This window comes from Elephas maximus, chromosome 19, assembly GCF_024166365.1.
Source record: "Elephas maximus indicus isolate mEleMax1 chromosome 19, mEleMax1 primary haplotype, whole genome shotgun sequence".
NCBI lineage: Eukaryota > Metazoa > Chordata > Mammalia > Proboscidea > Elephantidae > Elephas > Elephas maximus.
In genome coordinates this window covers 44007392-44028535 of record NC_064837.1, presented here as the reverse complement: position 1 = coordinate 44028535, position 21144 = coordinate 44007392, and the positions used below count along the sequence as shown (strand labels likewise).

General features: G+C 54.0%; 1 protein-coding gene across 2 annotated transcripts; it reads left to right on the top strand.

Annotated features, from left to right (window-relative positions):
- Positions 1-8009: 8009 nt before the first annotated feature.
- Positions 8010-13833, top strand: NXPH3 (neurexophilin 3). Of its 2 annotated transcripts, none has more exons than XM_049860278.1 (2): positions 8010-8061; positions 12298-13833. In XM_049860278.1, the coding sequence occupies exons 1-2, from the start codon at positions 8038-8040 to the stop codon at positions 13000-13002; spliced, it is 729 nt and encodes a 242-aa protein (XP_049716235.1). In that variant the 5' UTR covers positions 8010-8037; the 3' UTR covers positions 13003-13833. The 2 variants fall into 2 exon arrangements, with proteins under 2 accessions (XP_049716235.1, XP_049716234.1); XM_049860277.1 differs by lacking the exon at positions 8010-8061 and adding an exon at positions 9784-9910.
- The last annotated feature ends 7311 nt before the right edge of the window (positions 13834-21144 follow it).

Sequence of the window (21144 nt, the reverse complement as noted above, 5' to 3'; positions counted from 1 at the left end):
TTAATTTTTCCAATCTGAAGGGTAAAAAACATATCTCAACAATTTGAACAACAAAACAAAGTAGTATTGAATCATAACCCAAAGCTGTAAAATAACTATCCATAAGTCCACACTGCTATAGATAAATGATTTAATAAATGAGGGCAGAGACAAATCTCCCATGTAGATAAATTCCAGATAAATTATGTAGCTAAAGCTATTGCCATTGAGTTGATTCCAACTCATGGTGACCCTGTATGTTACGGAGTACAACTGTTTAAAAAGGTTTTCTTGATTGTAATCTTTGTGGAAGCAGATTGCCAGGCCTTTCTTCCATGATGCCGCTGGGAGGGTTCAAACCACCAACCTTGAGGCTAGTAGTCAAGCACAAACTGTTGGCACCACCTAAATCAAGGGGCGCATAACTCCCCACTCCTCAAGTGTGGGCTGCCCGTTATTTAGTGACTTCCTTCCAGAGAGTACATTATGAAAAAGGGGGAAGGGGAGTGACTTTACAGCCAAGTGATCAAGGTAAACATCAACAGTCATAAGTCGTATTGATAGCATATGCCTTTGATATGTTATATTTCCTACTCATAGCAACCCTATGTACAACAGAACAAAACACTGCCTAGTCCTGCGCCATTCTCACAATTGTTGCTATGTTTGAGCCCACTGTTGCAGCCACTGTGTCAATCCATCTCGCTGAGGATCTTCCTCTTTTTCACTGACCCTCTACTTTACCAAGCATGATGTCCTTCTCCAGGGACTGGTCCCTCCTGATAACATGTCCAAAGTACATAAGACAAAGTTTTGTCATTCTCCTTTCTAAGGAGCATTCTGGCTGCACTTTTTCCAAGACAGATTTGTTTGTTCTTCTGCCAGTCCATGGTATGTTCATTATTCTTCACCAACATCATAATTCAAAGGCATCAATTCTTCTTGGGTATTCCTTATTCATTGTCCAGCTTTCACATGCATATGAGGTGATTGAAAGTACCATGGTTTGGGTCAGTGACAACTTTGGTTTGGCCTTTGATATAAACAAAAAAAAAATCAAACCCATTGCCATCGAGTTGATTTGGACTCATAGCAACCCTATAGAACAGAGTAGAACTGCCCCATAGAGTTTCCAAGGAGTGCCTGGTGGATTCGAACTGCCTGACCACTATGCCACCAGCATTTCCTGGCCTTTGATATAATATGATGAAAATGGCACTTCCATGATTCCTATAGAGGGGCATCCTACGATATATTTGACCGGAGTACTCAAAGCTGTCAAGGTCATCAAAAACAAGGGAGGTCTGAGAAACTGTCACAGCCAAGAGATACTTAAGGAGATATAACGGTAAATGTGGGTCCTGACCTATAAGACATAAGATGAAATTCCTGAAGAGAGTGCTTCTTAGTTCAAGTAGATAAAAAAAAAATGGGCAGCTCCTGTCTAGAGGTGACATGTGAAGGTAGAAAGTGATAGGAGCTGATTGGGCGGGAAATCCGGGGGGGGCGGGGGGGGACGAGGAGGAGTGTTCTGTCACATTATAGGGAGAGCAACTGGGGTCACACAACAATGTGTGTATAAAATTTTGTATGAGAAACTAACCTGAGCTGTAAACTTTCATCTAAAGCACAGTAAAATAAATAAATACATAAATAACGTGGATCCTGAGCAATGATGGGGTTCTGAAACCGGCAGTGGGGATGGAAGAGATCATGTGACCGGACATGGGGCCGAGAGGTCAGAGGCAAAGCTGGCATCGATTCTAATGAGGTGGACTGCGGGGCTCTTCGTGGGGTGGGGAGTACAGGGCAGTCACAGGTTCGTGAGGCAGGATGTGATGAGTTTAACGTTGGACACTCTGAATTTGCGGAGCCCAGGGAACCCCACATCTGGCAGCGGCTGGCTTCAGGTCTGGCATTCAGGAATGAGTAGGTGGTGTACTTAGGCCAGGTCAGGCTGAGTATGGATGAAGTGGGTGTGGCAGCCACACTCCCATGGTGGCCCAAGTCTGAGGTGTCCTTCCTGCTGTCACTCTAAGTCTTCTGCTGGTCCTTGGCTGCAGCTGGCCCCTCCAGGAGCTGACCCAGGCTGGGGCCCCTCTCAGGTTGTGGCTACTCCCAGGCTTGTCTCATTTCACCATGTACCATCCTACGCTGCCCCATGAAATTTGGGGAGCCAGGGCACCAAAACGGAACAATGACGATGCCAAATGGGGCATGGTGTGGAGGGAGAAGACTAGGGAATTTTTCCCTTTGAACTCTCTGGTAGCTCCCCAGCTACCACTCCTAGCTGCCCCTTCCTCAATACCTCTCTTCCTCCCCTTCCCCGGAGTCTCCTACATCTCTGATTTGATTTGGAATGGGAAAATCCTAGATTCCATCTCCCCAGTAGAAACCAGGTCAAGCCTGCTTTGGTAAAACCGTTCTGCCTCCTGGATCCCCCTGACGGTGTCTGCCGCTCCCCCGACCATCGCCCCCACCTGCCACCCAGACCGAGAAAGGCTTCGCCATAGGCGCTTCTTGAAAGGAAATGCGCTGGAGAGTGGTGGTCGCGGTTGTCCTTCCCTCCGCCGCCAGGCGTCACCACCGGCCTGGAAATGGAAGGCGCGGCCAGCTCTGTACGCGGGGACAGTCGGGCTGACCTGGCCAGGGGCAGAAGCGTCTAGGCGGACCTGGGGGGCGGGGAGAGGTGAGGGGGACGCTCCGAGATGAAAGGCTCGGTTTCCTGAGGCGGCTGCCACTTGGCGCTCTGGCCCAAGGTGCATCAGGGATTCAGAGACACACACGAGAATTCGGGCGTGGCGTGGCGTGACTGGGACCCACGAAGCAAACCCGAGGGCCAGGGTGCTGGAGAGGGGGCAGAATTTGGTTGCCCTTCCTCTGCGCCCACCCTGCGCCTCTTCGGTGAAAAGAAGGAACTTCCCAGAACAGACATTATATGGACCCATTTCATAAAAAACCGAGGCAGGCACTTTAAAATCTGTTGTTGACTGACTAAATGAACGCGAAACCTCAGAATAGCCAGCATTTATTGAGCACTTACTAGGCGCCGGGCGCTGTTCTCAACAACCTTAGATGGGGGTTCTATTATTATCCTCACCAGGAAACTGAGGCACAGAGAGGTGCAGTAACTCGCTCAAGATACAGTGGCAAATACGGGATTGGGACTCGGGTGATCTGGCTCCAGAGCTCAAGCGCGTAGCAATGCCCCTGAGTAGCAAGCGCCATTAATTTTTTTTTTTAAGGAGTCTTTATTTTTTATTATTATTATTTTTATTTTATTAATCGCCTGCATGCGTCGGACACTGCTGGGCGGAAAATTTCTGAGCACCAGTAGGTGGGTGGGGAGAGCCCGCTGCGGGCGAGGTTCAGCCTTTCCTTCCCTTCCCCGCGGGTGCAAAGTTCCCACAGGAGGCGCCCGAAGTGCCCACCAGGGGGCGCGCTGACCCCACGCGTCTCCAACGAGCCACGCCCGCGCGGTCTTTCTCGAGCCCCCCCTGCAGGACCTGGTGCTAACTGCAGCAGTCTGGGTCCAGTCGACAGGTGGCTGAGAGGGCAATCTTTCCCACTTGGTGCCACGTACTGGCTCCCTGCCAGGTGTCTTGCAGCCTAGGGGCCCACCTCGGGCTTCGTTTTCTCACCCTTGCTTTTCACCGCCAGAGATGCTGAAGTGCAGCAGGAAGGAGCATGGCTACATTCCTTTTATTAGTGCTTCCCTGTTTACAAAACACTTTCTGCTAGCTAAATTCAGACAGAAGATCAGGGTGTCCTGTGCACCCAGTGCACAGCCAAGTCCTCACCCTGAGGTGGGAAAGGTGGTCCCCATTTGCAAACAGGTGAATTCAGGCCCAAATTAGATGAGAGGCTTGCTCAAGATCATCCAGGCAGTAGACCTCAGAGCCGGAGCCCAACCCTGCTCCACGGGACCCCACGTTCCAAGCCCTTTCCATTCTACCAGGCATATTTGGGAGCCCTCACAGCCAGGAGAAGGTCCCTTCTGGCCGGTGAGATTCTTTGAGAGGCAGGGGGATGGACAAAATGACTTCTCAAGGCCTGAGGCTGTGTGGTTCTGGGATGTTAGTGGGCAGCTGCCCTCAGGGCCAGGTGTTTCCCACCAGCTTCCTGGCTCCCTTGGCCCTCTCCGCGACATCCTCCCTCTTTCCTCGCTTATTCCTACATGGCTTGCCCTGAGTGCTCTGCTTTGCACCCTCCCTGGTGCTCTGCCCTTGGCAAGCTCCTCAGACTCACCTCTGATGACTCTCGAGGCTCCTCCCCTCCCAGTCCTGTCCCTCCAGCCTGACCTCCCCTCTGCACACAGCTGTTTACTGCTCCTGAGCACCCTCTGCCTGTGCAGAATAGGTATTGCAGCTTCTCCCGCAAACCTGCTCTTCATCCTGTGTTCCCCAGGCCAGGAAGCTGGGGGTCATCTTTAACTCCTCAACCCCCATGTCCTAGACTCCGGATCCTCTCCCTTCCACCCCTCAAACGTCTTGGGAGGCCATCCCCTCATCACCATCCCCACTGCCTCTGCTGTAACTCAGGCCACCATCACCTCCCAGGCTTCAGTCTCATCCACTCCACACTGCCGCCAGAGTCGTTTCTCTAAAGTGCACATCTGACTCCTGCTTAAAACACAGTCAAAAAACCTAAAAAGAAAACAAAATTTAATCACAGGATAAAACCCAAAACACTTAGCCAGGCCCACAAAGCCCTGCTAGATCTAGCCCTTGCCTACCTCTTGTGTCATTCTCCCTATGCGTTCACTACACTCTGCTCCTTTGGCTCCTGCAATCCACTAAGCTCTTTCTGGCCTCAGGGTCTTCGCATGTACTGTTCCCTTTGCCTGGAAGGCTGTTCCCTCAGCTCTAAGGCTGGTCAATCCCTCCCCGTCCTTCAGATCTCAGCTGAAATGTCACATCCTCATTCAGGTTGTCCCTGACCCCTGCCAGGTAATTAGGACCCCTTGGTCCCTCTCTCACTTCAGACTTGCAGTTCTTCTCCTTTACCCCACTTACCAACCTCTCAGAGCTCCTGTTGTCCTGAGCTTATTTATCTAATCTTTGTCTCTCCCACAGCTCAAATTCTCCATGAGAATAAGGACTGCAGTCTCTCCTGTTCGAAACTGTACCCCCACCCCCAGCCCAGGACCCGACATGAAAGTAGACACTTGATAACTATTTGTGGAACAAATGAGTCTTTCATCTCGTCCTCATCAGAACCCCATTCCTGGGCTTTCTTTCATCTCTGGCCTTTGCATGAGTTGCTTCCTCTGCCTGGAAGGTTCTTTTCTCCCCTCCCACCTGGGCTGATCCACACATCATTTAAGACTAAGCTTTTCTAAGATTTGTCCTTGACCCCATCATTTAAATTAGAGTTTCCCTCTGGGCTCCCCTAGTACCCCATACACCATACCACTTTAAAATTGCAAATTACCAGGTAAACAGGACAGATTATGAACAATACTGATCTATTTTCCCCTCTCCCCCGATCCTCTCAGCTCCAGCCAGCTCAAGGGCATCTACTCTGCCTTTCAAACCACCAGGAACCCCAGTTCCCATTCATTCAATAAGCACTGATCGGGTGTCCACTGTGTTGTTCTCTTTCCTGCAGCCCTGGGGGAGTGGGTAGGGGGAGAAAGACAGGATTCTTCCAAGGCTGAGACGGAAGCAGATGAAAGCATCAGAGGTACGAAGCAAATGCCCTGCCACCCACACCCATGGTGCACATGGGTACCGAGGAGGCTGGGGCTGAGGGGTGGGACAGGTCCATTAGGTTCTGCTCCCTTCACTGAGCACCTACTGGGTACAGGGCACTGTAGGGAGGACTGAGGGATGCAGACAGGCGAGCCTGAATGCCAGACAGATGTGCCCTGACAGTTACCTCCAGCACAGATGTACCAGGCTTGGTGCATGACCAGGTTTACTGTGTCTGTGGTCAGTTTTACCACCCTGGAGCAGTGGGAGGGACCAAGGCTGGGTAAAGTTGCCAGAGGCTTCTCAGCCAAATCCAGGGGTTGCTTTTCTGTCTACCTTGCCAGGCTTTTCTGATCCTTTGCCCTGGTGACCATTCCCTCCTTGGTTTGTCAAGATGCCACCTCCATCAGAATCACCTAGGGTGGGGACAGAGGCTTAGCAGAAATACGTATGCCTGGGCTCCCATCTAGAAACTAAAGCTGTCTAGGTGGAAACCTAGAATCTGCATATTATACAATAACCCCCACCCTCCTTGGCACATTCAAGTTTGAGAATCCCACTGCTTCCAGAATCAGCCCCACCCATCCTTCTTGCCCCTGACTGACAGTTCCTCCTCAGGATCCTTGGGGTCTGCTCTTCCTCTGCCCACCCCTTAAATGCCAGGGTGCCCAGAGCTCCTCCATCCACTCTCCTTGCTCCTCTTGCACCCTCCAAGCCTACAGAACCCTAGGCCAGACTTCTTTCTGCCCTTGGATGACCAACAGCACCCAGACCTGACATGGTCAAAGCAGCCCCCCCGCCCCCTCCCCATACCCCATTCTTCTTGCCCCCTCCCCCCACCTGTGATGCCTGCTCAGCAATCATGCAGTCTGTTGACTGAGCCAGAAACCCGGGGGTCAGGTTTGACTCCCTTTTCTCTCTTCCTCCTTCACATCAGTCACAAATCCTGATCATTTTGCTTCCTAAAGATGTCTTCAGTCCCCCTCTCTTTCTCTCTCCCCAGACCACCATGTCTATCCCCGAACTGGTCCCCTCTCTCTCTTCTTTCTTCAAAAAACAAAAACAAAAAACTCATTGCATTGAGTTGACTCCGACTCATGGCGACCCCATGTGTTACAGAGTAGAACTGCTTCATAAGGTTTTCTTGGCTGTAATCTTTACAGAAGCACATCTCCAGGCCTTTCTTCCACAGCACCACTGGGTGGGTTCAAACTGCCAACCTTCAGGTTAGTAGCTGAGAGCAAGCCGTTTGTGCCACTTAGAAGCTTTTCCTCCCTCTTGTTGTTGTCATTGTTAGGTGCCATCAAGTCAGTTCCAACTCTTAGCGACCCTATAGTCTCTCTATAGCTAATGAATTCTCAAAAATCTTTAAAAAAATACAAATCTGACTCTAATTACCAACCCCTTAAAAGCCTTCAAAGGCTTTTCATGAACAAAGACCCCAACCCTTTGAACCTCCCTTTCCTGGTCCCAGCCTTGAGTTCCAGTCTCCCCTCTGTGCTTCCACTTCTAGCCTTCAGACCTTCAATCATTCAGTTCCCCTGCAAAGAATAGACTTTGACTGTCTCTTCCTCACAACCTGATCTCACTTCCTCCAGACCTCACCTCCTCCAGGAAGCCCTCCCTGAGCCCTCCGCACCCTGTCCCCCTTCCTTGGTGCATTGGTAATGCCTTGAACAAGCATCTGTTAGTCTGCTCACCACGCTGTTATAATTATCGATTTTTCTGTCTCTGCTCTGCACTGGCTGGTGAGGTCCTTGAGGGCAGGGATGGTGTCCCATTCATCTCTGTATCCCAGCCCCTGGCCTGGTGCCTGGCACTGGAGACACACTTGGCCAGTGGTTGATGGATGAATGCATAAGGGGTACTTGAAGGAAGTGAAGGCTAGGAATGACCAAGAGGGGAGTGAGGGCAAGCCTGGCAGGAGGAGCTGCCAGAGCAAGTGTGTGGGAAGTGGAAACGAGAGAGCTTCCGTTTACTGCACTCCTACGACTGTCCGCCAGCTATTGTGCCTGCACTTTGTTTGCACAGTTTGTCTCATTTCGTTCTTGCAACAACAGCTCAGGAAACTGGCATCGGAGAGCTGCAGCCACCTGCCCAAGGTCTAGGCCTGGAGTGGAAACCAGGGCTGTCTGCCTGAAAGTCTGTGCTCTTTCTGCTGGGCCACACTTCTCTCCAGGGGACAGGACCTCCTGGAGATGGACAAGGAGTAGGCCCCACTCCGCCTCTGCCTCGCTGTGCACCGGAACCAGCTGCCCACACACAGGCCGACAGCTTCTCCCTCCCAGGCGAATAGGGGCTGCAAGGCCAGACAAGGATTTACCTGTTCCACCCTTCCCCTGGCTTTGAGGGTCCTTGACTAGGTATGCATGCCCCCCTCCCCAACCAGGTAAGGGCTGCTGAATCCTGGTACAGCCCAGGGTGCCTAGGGAACGCAGGGGGCTCTGTGATGCTCTCTGGCTTCTGCAGGATCTGTCTCCCTTACTGCACTTGGCCCAGGCTGATATTAAGATTCATCTGCATTCCCCTCGCACCCGCCTGGCAGATGGTGGGGGAGGAGGCTGGGTGCGTGCTGGGGGCTGCTGCCAGGGACCAAGCTAGGCCTTGGAGGGCCACAGCGAAGCAACCACCCACTGTACCCCACAGGCCCAGTCCAGGCTGGAGGCCACTCCAAATGATGGGGTACTTCTCATCCTCATAGTCTCCAAGGGGTGCTAGGGCCTGATCTTTGATTTTTCCAAAGACTAAAAGAACCCTGGGACTGTAGGGAGACCTGAGATAAGGAGTGCAGGTGATGGGGAACGGGCCTACCTTTGGTAATCTCAGATCAGGATCTTGTTCTTCCTCTTTGTCCCGGAGGTTTGCAAGGACCCCAACGGGGAAGGAGCCCCATCTCGCAGCCTGGCCAACTGCTGGGCCACAGGGAGGGGTAAGGTGTGAAGAATGGAGAGGCAGCCTCCAGGAAGGCCATGCCCACCCCTCTCCAGTTTCTCTGGAAGCTTACTCCAGGTCCCAGCCTCAAAATCCTGCCTGGCCCCTAGCAGCCTTTTCAACCAGGGCCCCAGAGAAGAGAGGAGAGGCTGAAGAAACCCAAAAGCTTCTTGTCACGAAGATTGGACTGAGAGGGCCAGGGGATTACCCCAGCCCCTCGAGTAAGGGAGAAAAGACGGGAACTGACATTACAGCAAAAGGAGTGCAGGTTAGACAGTTATAAGAACTTCCCTCAGCACTGAAGCAAGTCTTGCAGGGAGAAAGTGGCCTTTAGGCTGTGCAGATAAGCTACCTTGACAATAAGGAGGGCTCTTTTTTTTTTTTTCTGTTATTAGAATGGGTTTGGAAAAAATGACCTTTCCAAATTCCAGGCCTCCCGGGCGAGGGGGAAGGCAGCACATTCCCGATGCCCGCTCCAACGGAATACGCGCCCTGCAAGAGGGGTGGAAAAGATAGGGTTTCTATTCCCTGGCCATCATTCTCTCTCTTTGGCCCCAAGAGAGTTACTCCGACCCCGCAACTTGCCCCTTTGTGGCTGGTTAGAGAGAGTCCCAGGTCCCCAGGCTACGGGCCGGCAGGGGAGGAGTTAACTCCGGAGGTAACCGGCTGGGCTCACTGTACCTGCCGCCGCAGCCGCCGCCGCCGCCGCTGGTGGGAGGGACGACGAAGCTGGAGCCGCCCGGGCGCCAGGAGCGCTCCAGTCTGGCGGGGCGCTGCACCGGGAGCGGGCGGCCAGGGCTCGGCTCGGCTCGGTTAGGGGCGTCCGCCAGGGGGCGCGCCGCGACGGGGCGGGAGGGGCCGTCTGGCTTGGGGAATTAAACCGGGGACGGGTGCGCGCGCGGGTCCCCAGCACATCTGGGCGAGAGCGGCGCAGCTGGAACCGAGGGGGGCGCCAAGCCCATATCTGGAGCAGCGGAGCCACCGCGCAGCTGGGGCCCTTCGAGGCGCTCGGGGCGCACATCTGGGACCTCGGGGGCGGCGCCGCGCGCAGCTGGACTAGGGCAGGGGGGCGGTGGCTATACAGCTGGACCGAAGGGGGCGGGGTCGGTCCTGGGCGATTGGCAACGGGGAGGGCCGCCAGCCCCGGGGGCCCGGAGCATGGGACCGCGTGCCTGAAGGAGCAAGGGTGAAGAGGGGGCCTGGGACCCCGAAAGGAAAAGAGGCGAGAAAAGGCACGAGAGCAGAGAAGGAAGATGCAACTGACTCGCTGCTGCTTCGTGTTCCTAGTACAGGGCAGCCTCTATCTGGTGAGTGGGCTGCGGGGGCCTGGGCGCTGGGGCGCGGGCCCGGAGGGTAGGGGGAGAGCAAGGCAAGCTTCGGTGCCCAGAAACTTTCTCCCTCCCTACACCATCCTAGGGCTGGGGAGAGAGACTGGAGGCTGGGGGAGAGGGCGGGTACGAGGCCAGAGACTGGACTGGAAGGGTTAATAGGGGCGGGGAGAGGGTGCTCGGCTGGCCCACCCACTCCGTTGCTGGTGGCGAGAGGTGCGACCAGCACTGGGGAAAAGGCTGGGAGCGGGTCGCCAAGGGTTAGCCGACCCCTGCCCCGCGCCTGGGACGCGCGGAAGGGGGGTGGTTTGTGGAGCCCGTGAACAGCCAGGTCAGGGGGGCGTGGACCTTTCGACTGCCCTCGTGGACCCAGAGGACCCCGGCTCTGGGTCCCCCAACGCGCTGAGGGGGCGCCGCGTCCCTCGCTCCTGCCTTCCCTCCCGTTCCCTCCCTCCCCGCCTGTTGTTTTCCTCTCTTCTCCCGGCTGCGCGCAGCCAGAGCCCCACAGGACCCGGGCAGGCGTCTCCCGCCCCAGGCGCTCGCGGCCGCTGAGCGGAGCGCCCAGAGCCCGCTCCCCGAGCGCTGGCTCACCACTTCCCAGGGCCAGCACGCCGGGGCATCCCACCCCCGACCCCAGCCCAGGGCTTAACTCCCCTCTGGTCGAGCGCCCCCCCCCCCCCCCACCACACACGCACAATCCTGTCATGGATAAGCTCCGGGCCCTGCATCTGAATCTGCACCTTCTCTCTGAACAATATTCTCCTTTGCCTTCACCCCAGCTCACTGTGTTCACTAACCTTCCCTTCTCACATCCCCACCGACGGCCCTTTTTTATTCTCCAGCGAAGCAGCTGGGCCCCAGGAACAAGTGCACACAGTTCTGGAGCCCTGAGCCCAGCCCCATGAGCCTCCCCTTCTGGCTGTCCCTCTACTCCACCCTATCCCTGGGGCCTGGCAGGCAGGGCCAGTCTTGAGTGAGACGGGCATAGCCATGGCACGAGCCAGAACAGGGGGCATGAGGACCCAAAGCTCTTTTGGAACCCTCCAGACCTCAGACCATCAGACATTGTCCCACGCTCATCCCAGGGTGACCAACAGATCCAGATGCTGCCCAGCTATGAGCTGGTGCCCCTGGTGCTGGTAATGCAGACACATAGAGTGATGACTTTCTTTCAAAATCAAGCAAACACATGGTGAATGCCTCAGGAAAACTTGTCAACTCCCTGAGGCCCTCCAAAGCCATGGGTGTTTCAGCTGGGTCAGGCCGGACTGAGGCCTTTCCTACAGTTCTTCCAGGAAGCTTCCAGAGGCCCTAGCTGACTCAGCAGAGGCAGGAGGAGCCTCACAAGGTGTTTTGCAGGAGATTCCGTGTGGGGATGGGGGTTGGTTAAAACCCCTTTAAAAGAACACATCTGGCTTGGAATGTGCAGTGTAACGGGAGGGCTGACTTGGTCCTTCTGTGACCTTAGCCTTGTAGTGATGTAACCTCAGAGAACTGGTGTCCTCACCTGCAAAATGGGAATAATAAGAACTCCTACCTGATAATGCAAGTGAAGTCTTGGCATGTCATCATCAATGTTCCCCAGAGAGCTATTTGGCTTCTCACACCCTCAGCCATCTTGGGTGTGGAACCACTCCAGGTCTCCCCCCAGTCCTCCTGCCAGAACCTAAACTGCATTTGTACTTGAGAAAGAATCTCACTGGGTTCACTTGGTCCATTATCTGTGGATTCTCTTTGCATCTGAGTATAAAAACTAACCTAGGGTAGGGTGGTATCTCCACCACCAAGCTAGGAAGTCCCTAAAGGTGGTAACTGTACCTCTCCTGTCAAACCCAGGGCCCTCACAGGATGGGCATGGAGCTTCCCTATCTGACTCAGGGCTTCTTGAAAGCAGAGACTCTGCCTCCCCGATCAGCCTGGGAATTTCACAGAGGCACGGACTCTACCCCTTTTACTAGACTGGGGCTCTCTCAGCTCAGGGATGATGCTTCTATCATCGGGTGGGGGTTCTCCCAAGATCAGAAGCTGGGCCTCCCTGGGGACTCCCTGGCGTTAGAAACCAGGTGCCTGTGGTGCAGCCATCCACTGGAGAGAATTCTCAACCATCCTTATGGACTTTGAACAGAGGCAGGACTGTGGGGAGAGGAATTGGAAATAACCTCATCAGAACATGAGATGGGACCATGAAACGAGCCAGAGTACATGCCTGATCCCCAACATAAGTGGGCAACGTGCAGGGGCTCCTCAGTGCCAAGTCAGAGTGGAAGGGTCAGGGACAGCAATGATGCTGGTGAAGAGGAGCATGGGGTGAATGCCTGGATCCTCTGGGGACAGAGCTCTCACTCTCCTCCCAACTCTTTCCATAGGTCATCTGTGGCCAGGATGATGGTCCGCCTGGCTCGGAGGACCCTGAGCACAATGACCATGAGAGCCAGCCTCGGCCCCGGGTTCCTCGAAAGCGGGGCCACATCTCACCTAAGTCTCGCCTTGTGGCCAATTCCACCCTCCTAGGCCTGCTGGCTCCACCTGGGGAGACATGGGGGGTCCTTGGGCAGCCCCCCAATCGCCCAGTCCATAGCCCCCAACCCTCCGCCAAGGTGAAGAAGATCTTTGGCTGGGGGGACTTCTACTCTAACATCAAGACAGTAGCCCTGAACCTGCTTGTCACAGGGAAGATCGTGGACCATGGCAACGGGACTTTCAGCGTCTACTTTCGACACAATGCTACGGGCCAGGGCAACATCTCCATCAGCCTCGTACCCCCCAGCAAGGCTGTGGAGTTCCACCAGGAGCAGCAGATCTTCATCGAAGCCAAAGCCTCCAAGATCTTCAATTGCCGAATGGAGTGGGAGAAGGTGGAACGGGGCCGCCAGACCTCGCTCTGCACCCACGACCCAGCCAAGACCTGCTCCCGAGACCACTCCCAAAGCTCAGCCACCTGGAGCTGCTCCCAGCCCTTCAAAGTCGTCTGCGTCTACATTGCCTTCTACAGCACGGACTACCGGCTGGTGCAGAAGGTGTGCCCAGATTACAACTACCATAGTGATACCCCCTACTATCCTTCTGGGTGACGCTGGGCAGGCCACAGAGGCCAGGCCAGGGCTGGAAGGCAGGCCTGCCCAGGCAGGGAGCCATCTGTGTCGACACTGGGCAGGGAGGGGGGTGGAGAAGAGGAGATGCCAAGTGGGGCCAGGGCCATGTCTCAAGTGGAGGGGAAGGGGTCCCATATGCCGGTCCCAACCTGAGGTTCTGGAGCGCCTAGAGCACAGGAGCAGCCTTCTGGGGCTTTCCACGCTGACAGACAGGAAGATGCTAGTTCCAGGAGGCCTCTGGGACAAGACCTTTGTAGCCCCCAGCTAGTCATGGAGAAGAGCCTAAGACCTTGGCTCCCTCCCTAACACTCTGAGAAAGGACAGTAACAAGAAGTGGGGGCACTTCTTCAGTGTGGAACCCAAGGGGACAACTAATAATGGCTGAGAACAGGATTCCTGAGAGTCAGGGATAGGGAGGGGGCAGGAAGAATTCTTCAGCCCAGTCCAGTGGGCAGTGCTAAGCCCCTTGTCTTGAACTAGCACAGCATGAGGCTGACATGGTGGCCCTTGGGGTCTTTGATGTCTCAACAAATAAATAGACCATCTGCCTCTGGCTATGCCACCCCTCTCCAAAATTCCCTCTTCTGCCAGTGCTCCCCACTCGCATCCAGCCTCTTGCTGAGGGGACACCAGTCCTTGGGCTGAGATAGAGGGCAATCGTGGTCCTCCCAGCACCAGAGGCCACAAGTGGAAGCCCACGGGGGTGCCATGTGTCCCTTCCCAACCCCACCCCCTGCTGGCTCCTCTGGGAGTTTCCTTGTCCCAGTGAGTGGTCCCTCAACAGTCAACCTTGCCCATCAGACTGGGCTGCAGCCTCCTCACTCCCTGTGGGGCCTTTAGCAGCTTGGGTGAGCTGGACTGTGGGAAGGTACTGAATCTGCTTTGTAGTGTCTGTCTGTGGGTGGGGGGAGGGGAGGGGAAATCTTGTGACATTGCCTTGGTTGTTGACTTCTGTTTGCAGAATCTTGTTCCTGGATCAGGGAATAAAGCTTTCCCGGGGTGTTAGAGTCTGAGTTGTCCAGGGGAAAGGGCCCACCTATGCATTCCTGGTGCAGGCAGCATTTCTCAGACACAGCAGGACAGCTCCTGAAGACCAGAGTCACAGGGCCCCAACAGCTGTCAGAGCTGTGCTCACTGAGGGTTTCAGGCTCCCTCTCCAGTCCCCTTCCCAGGCTGTCAGATCCAGCTCTGGAAAAGCCAAGTGAATACAGTTTGGTACTGGTAGGGGGTAGGGTGGCATCTGCAAGGACAGCTCTGGGAAGAAGAGCTGGCAGGAGGAATGGGTCAATTAAGGTGTTCCTTGTTGCCCTCCATGAATTGCCATCCCTGTAGGCCTTGCAGTGGGCAGTGGCTAGAGATGGGGGGCAGGCACTGTCCTAGATCTGTCATTATTTTGCTACGTGACCTGGGGCCAATCCATTCTCTCTGGGTCTCTCTTGGTTTCTTCCTCTATAAAATGAAGTGCCTACTCCTGAAAACCCATTGCCACAGAGCCGATTCCAACCCATAGTGACCCTATAGGACAGAGTAGAACAGCCCCCATAGAGTTTCTAAGGCTGTAACCTTTACTCTTTCTCCTACAGAGTGGCTGGTGATTTGAAGCGCCAACCTTTCGGTTAGCAGCTGAGTATTTAACCACTGTGCTACCAGGACTCCTGTTTGCCTAGTCCTGAAACCAACCCATTGTTGGCAAGTCGATTCCAACTCAGCTGCCCTGCAGTCCTAGTCCAGTGGCTCTCAACTGTGGGTGTACATCAGAATCACCTAGAGGCTGTGTTATAACAAGGGTTACTGGCCCCACCCAAGACTCTCTGATTCAGTAGGTCTGGGGATGGGCCTAAGAATTCGCTTTTCTAACGAGTATCAGAAAGATGCTGATGCTGCTGGCCCAGGGGCCACTCTCAGATGACCTCTCCATTCCATTCTGGCTCTGACTCACTAGGAGAGGAGACCCTGTCCATGCTCTCTCCCAGTTGTAATTTCCATCTGCTCTTCCCTGGGGCGCCTCCTGGGCAAGGAAGCTTTCTGAGAATCAGGGTATTAGGGTTTTCATCTGACAACATGCTAGTGAAAGAACAGGTCAGGTTAGGGTGGGGACACAAGGGGGCTTGGGAGCAGCCAGCTTCTCCCCCAACTGAGAGGAGAGGGGCCTCGGGATGGATGACTCCTGTCGGTGGCACCTGGCCCAGGCATTAGCTGGGCCCTTTGGGGCTCAGCAAGAGGGAAGGCTGAAGCCCCACCATCAAGATCAAAATCTGCTCGCTGAAGGTTGTTCTAGGTCTGCTCCCTTGGGAGGGCAGTGCCCAGGTCTCCTGGATCCCTGTTGGCTGGGTAGCCACGTCGAGGAATGTCCTAGCATTATGGTAAGATGCTCTTGCCAGCCCCAGCCCATCAGCACTCAGTGCAGACCTGTTCCCCCTCACACACTATAGAGCAGAGATGGGCCTTAGGTGCCACCTTGCTGAAGCCCCACATTGTATGAAGCGCCCGGAGAAAGGCAGGCAGCTTGAGCTCACCTCCTATTCCAGCTGCTCTCCACTGCATGTTGCTTCCTGGAGCTGTCTCTCCTGAGCAGACATTTGGGACACGCATCACCCTCCATGCCACTCTCTCCCTGCCCATCCCGGGAATGACTCAGTGCTTCAAACTCAGAGAGGTCCGGAGTCTTAGACCCTGCCATGGCTATCAGGGCTTCTAGAATCTGCAGCTTCTTCCTACCTGTGGATACCCACTGAAGCTCAGCACCTCCCACAGCCCTGTGGGCACTGGAGGGAGAGAAGGAGCAGTAAGTAGGACTAGTGGCCCTGGCCCCCTGCCCCGTGTGTCCTGGCTGAACTGTCAGGACGACCTGGGGGGACACTCTGACCCACCCGCGTCTGCTCTTGTCCTCCCATGGAGAGCCAGATGCTGCCAACAGCTGGAAGGCCAGGCCTGCCTGGCAGAGAGTTCTGTCTGCGCAGGGGGTGGGTCCATTTTAATAACTTCATTTCACCCACACACACACTCTGCAGCTCAGCCCTTCTTTTCTGCCTTCCTTAGTAACTCTTCTCGGCTAGGATCTGGCAAACGGATTTCTTCCCAAAGCTTGGTTCTTCAGGATAGTGCTCTAGTCCCTACTGTTCTTGCCACTACCACCTATTTCCTGTGCCTCTTGGTCCTTACAACTGCTTCTGGCTAGGAGGGCGCCAACCCCTGCTGCCCTTGTTAAATGATTTCTATGGCATTCCTTGGGGGTCCTCAGTCACCATACAATGCTTTTTGTCCTCTGACCTTTCACTCCTGTTATTCAAGCACTCACAGGGGAGATTTCTCTGGATGGAGCCTGTCTCCTCCCACAGAGAGAAGGCCTAGGTCCTCGCCTCACCCCAACCCTGCAGCCTTCCTGGCCACTGCCCTTTAGGGCAATCTGGAGTCTCCTCAGACTGTTTATTCACCAGGTTCTGGTCCCGTGGTCCTGCCCCTTTAGCCACTCAACTTAGCTGGGGAGCTGCCCATCAGGTCTGTGCCTCCCTCATCAGACTGGGGACCTCTTAAACTGGAATTCATGCCTCCCTTATTAGCCTGGGGAGCCCCTGAGGCCAGGGTCTGTGCCTCTGTCATTAGATTGGCATACCCCTGAGGGCAAGAGCTATAATATGGAGGAAGAGGAATGCTTGTTCTTTTCTAAGAGTCAGAACACCTGGAGGCTGCCTCTGCCCTTCAGCTTTGCACAAAGGCGCTGCCTTGGCCCCAGTGTTCCTTCTCTAATGCGGTGACTCTTCCTAGCAGTCTGTGCTGCTAATAAGAGGGAATAAATGGTAGGCCAACTGGCAGCAATGCTGAGTCTTCTTATTGAAGCTTAAGGCAAAAGTGAATGGTGTCTGGGTTTTCTCCCCGCCCCCTCCCATCTTCCCTCCCCAGGATGAGCAAGCGGGAACTGAGTCACCCCTTCCCCCTTCTTGGCAGGATGCTGGTGACCTTGCATGAGGCCCATTGCTCAGAGCTATATGAGGTAGGTGGGTGGGTGGGGAGGGAAGCCAGGGAAACGTGTTTATGGAGTTGGATGCAGCTGAAGGTCACCGGGTGCCCAGCGGCCTGGGTCATTGAGTGGGCATGTGTTGGGGTGTGTGGAGGATACTCAGAACCAGTTCCTCTGTGTTGGAAAGTAATCCAATGTCATGACTGGGAGTGGGAGAGAGAAATGTTACTTCCACAGATTTTGAGTCCTGTGGTACTGCCAAGAGAACCAGGGGCTGGGGTGACGGGCAGAAAGAGGCACCACCAGCCCCACCGGGAAGAGGCAAGTTGGGGTGGGGGCGGCACCTGCCAACTGTGCCAAAGCCCTGGAGTGACAGCTGCCACCACTGATAAGGCATAAATGCCAGAGGGGACCTGGTACTCACAGTTGGGTGGGTTCTGATTCCACAGGGGACCCGGTTGCCTATTGGGCTGCCAAGCTCCAAGGCTGGTCTGATAATAATATAAGCGAAGGACACCTAGTTTAAGGGCTTTCAGGTGGTCTCAAGAAACAAGCTGGCACTTCCTGAACCACAGAGGCTGCCAGTGCAGGCAACGTGGGTGTGGCAGGAAGCTATACCTGGGCCCCAATCCTGGGTCTGTCACTTATTAGCTGGGTGGCCTTGAACAAATTACATAACCTCCCAGAGCCTCCATATATGCAAAACTAGGAATCTACATACCTGGGAGCATCACTGAGAAAATTAAATGAGTTGTTCAATAAGTGTTACTCTCTCTTCTCTTTGTTTTTGGAGATGAGTTTATGTTCATTTTGACCTTGCTCCTGGTGTGGATAGGTGAAAAGACCCCAGGCTGGGGATACAAATCCTGGGTTTCTGTCCTGGTTCTGCCTCATGATACCCAAAGATGTGGTGAAACCCATGTGAAATTGTGCACTACAGGTTAGTAAGTAAACACAAGTAAACCCGGGAATTCCTTGCTTCCTGGTTAATCCACCCCTGGATTGCTGGAGCTCTAGCTGCCGTCTTAGACCAGGCGGATAAGACCTACACCATAGAGGTGGCAGAGTGGTGAGCTGGAAAAGTCTTGGTTCCTGAAAATTTTATGGGATAGAAAGTCTACCTTCAGACTTTCATGTGAGAGAAAATCCAATTTATATCTTATTTAAGCCGCTATGCTTTAGGTCTCCATTTCTCACAGTTACATGTAATTCTGATTCAGTGAGTGTATTTGAACGCTTCTCTTCTGTGGACCTTAGTTTCCTCATCTGTAGCACTAAGACAATGAATGCTTGCCACACATCAGAAGGGTTTTACAGACTCACAGGCAAGAACAAACTGGGGAGAGCTCTGGACCTCCTCCCTTCTCCAGCATCGAGGCACACAGCCTCCATTTTTAGGTGGAACAAGTTGCTACTGCATTGCAGGGAGCCCTCGAGGGGCTCTAACCCATCTGAAAGGCCTCCAGTCCCCAAATTCAGCCCCCACATGTCTGAGTCCCTATCTACATTCTGATACTGGTGACACACAATCCTTGTTAAGGGCCTGACTGCTCCCAGACAGATGGGATCCTAATTTAATTAAAACCCTTTAATTACCTGCAACAACACAGCTTTGGAAGTCCAAGGGAGAAGGGGGCCTGTGATGGAAGGAGGGTGTTGACAGGGCAGAGTGGTGGCCGCCCCTTCATCACTCAGCAAGCCCAGGGTTGCGAGAAGCTTCTCCCACCCTGGCGAGCACCAGGTGCATTGGATGGCCAGGGCAGCCCATGCTCCTAGCTTGGCCTACGGAGTACCACCTAGTGGCAGAGTGTGGTAAACCAGGCCCCTGAGCTCAGTACCAGGCTCTCTAGCTGAAGCTGTCAATCAGTGTTGGTTTCCTGCTTACACCAAGACCAGCCTGTTCAAGGTCAGGTCTGAGCCCTCCTGAGATCTTGGCCCTACCCAGGACACTCACGGTAGGAGCAGGCATGGCTCTGATTTCTCCCTGGCTGGGCTGGCTTAAGAAATGGGGTTCCTCTGCATCTGCCCGAGGAAAGCTGTCCCCTGTGAGCAGGGTCGTTCCTCAAAGTGTCACCCACCTGGGAATGGGAGGCAAAAAAGGGTGACTTAGGTAGGCTGCAGAGGGCCATGTGGTTTCTTGGGGACTTGTAAGGAAGGACATCCACGGTGCTACCTCTCAACTCGCTCCGCCCTGTGAAGGCAGAAGGAAGGATCCCAGGCCAGGCCAGAGTCTGCCAGGCCCCTGCAAGGGCAGACTCAGCAACCAGACTCTGTAAGCTGGGCTATTTTTAAGCCTCATGGACATCGTGCACTAATACCCCTTCTGTTCTCCGTTAGTACTTATTCATTAAACAAATATTGTTTAACAAGGCCTCAGAAAGTTCCAGCTGGTCTCCACTCTGCAGAGAGATCCAGGGGAAGAGGTTTCGGTTTATGTTTGGGCCACAGGATTAAAAGAAAAGTTCCACTGGAGCCAGTGTGATGTCAGTGGCTGGAATTGAAACAAGAAACCCCAAGAGGAAGGAGAAACCCAAGGGAGGAGAGTTGGAGCCACGAGGCCCAACACAGAATTCCGAAGATTCTCCTTCCGAAGCTAAAGCCAAGGACACTGTGCCTTTTACTTGACTGAATAAATTTCCCCAATACTGGTCCTTTTTGCTCCCACCTTTCTCATTCCCCTCCTTCCTTTTCCAGAATTCTGCCCCAGCTCCCACATTCCATCTTGCTTCCTGTTACCCCTGAAAACCACAGCTCGCTGTAAAGGGCCTGCTCTTGTCTGACCTGGGCTAAGTCTGGCATGCTGTGTCCATGCCAACTTCGGGACTCTAAGAGCAGGAAATGTGGGGGTCTCCTTCTAGACTAACGAGATTGCAAACAGGTGTCTCTCCGCTCAGACTTAAGATTGCTTGAGGGCAGGGGTTATGTGTCTCCCCTCCCCCTGTCCGGTTAGCCTGGAGTCTTCCCAAAGGCAGGACTGTAGCTCCTCTGAGGCATAATGAAGGCTACCTGAACCCAGGTGTCCTGGCACATGAAACTCCCCAGGGGAGGTCAGCCCTGATTTTCCTCATTGGACAGTGCACTGAGGCATGATCACAACCTTTATTTTGCCAGCTTGGGAGAGGAAGTGACAACAGGAAGACAAGCTGCTACACCATTGCACTCCAACATTCCCAGGTACTCCTGGCTAGAAGAGAGTAGGGCAGGGAGGGTGAAGGCAGGAGATGATGATGGAAGCATGCCAGTGTCAGTTCACCCTTTTTCCCACCTGTCCCTGATATTATATGTTGTCTTCTCTAGAAAGGTCCGGGGCCCAAGTTAATTCCTGGGGTACAGAGAGGTGCAGGACCTTGCCCTGAGTCACTTAGAGTTGTAGGAAAAGTCAAAGTTTCTCTTTGCCTTGTACCAGCTTCTCTTGCCTGAGGTCTCCTTCATGGCTTGGACAGTACCCCATCTGGGAAAGAAAAGCCTGCTCAGTCCTAGGGAGCCACGTCGGGGTCACAGCAAGGCCATGCCCCAGCTGTTAGAGAAGACTTGAATCTGAGTCTTTCTTGTCATGTGATCTTGGTCCAGTGACCTCACCTCTCTGAGCCTTGATGGTATTTCTTCCCCCACCTGCTCACATTGTTACTGTGAAGATCGAACTGGCTCTGTGCTGTAGGCACCATACCACGTCAGTGTAGGGTTATTGCCGTCTAGATCCTGTTTGGCCCTCCCACTCCCCACTGGGGTGCATGGGCACTCCAGAGTTGTGGGCTCCAGGACCTCACTGGAAGAGGAAGGGGGCTGGTTTCTCTTTTCCTTTACCAGGCAGCCATGTGGTGCAGCAGTTGAGAGCGTGAGCTCTGGAGACAGGTTGCCTGGATTCAAATCCTTGCTCTGTCACTTCCTAATTATATGACCTTGGGCAAGTTTCTCCATCTGTAAAATGGGGATGATCTTTACTTCCCAGAGGGTTGTTGTGAGGCTTAAGTTGGAGCATGTAAAGCACTTGGAACAATGTTTGGCACAGTCAGTGCTCAAGTTAGCTGCTATGAAGGAAGTTCCACAGTATCACCCTTCCTGATCCTGGTTAAGCCTGAGTGGGAGGTAGGGAGAAGAAGGGTCACTGGCTCCATCATTCTTTGCTACAGGGAGAATGTGCAGGAAAAACCCCTAGAGGGAAG

Coding starts and splice junctions, on each gene's coding strand:
- NXPH3 (XM_049860277.1), top strand. CDS start 9,857: ATGCAACTGACTCGCTGCTGCTTCGTGTTCCTAGTACAGGGCAGCCTC. Junction 9,911..12,297: donor TACAGGGCAGCCTCTATCTG/GTGAGTGGGCTG, acceptor CTCTTTCCATAG/GTCATCTGTGGCCAGGATGA.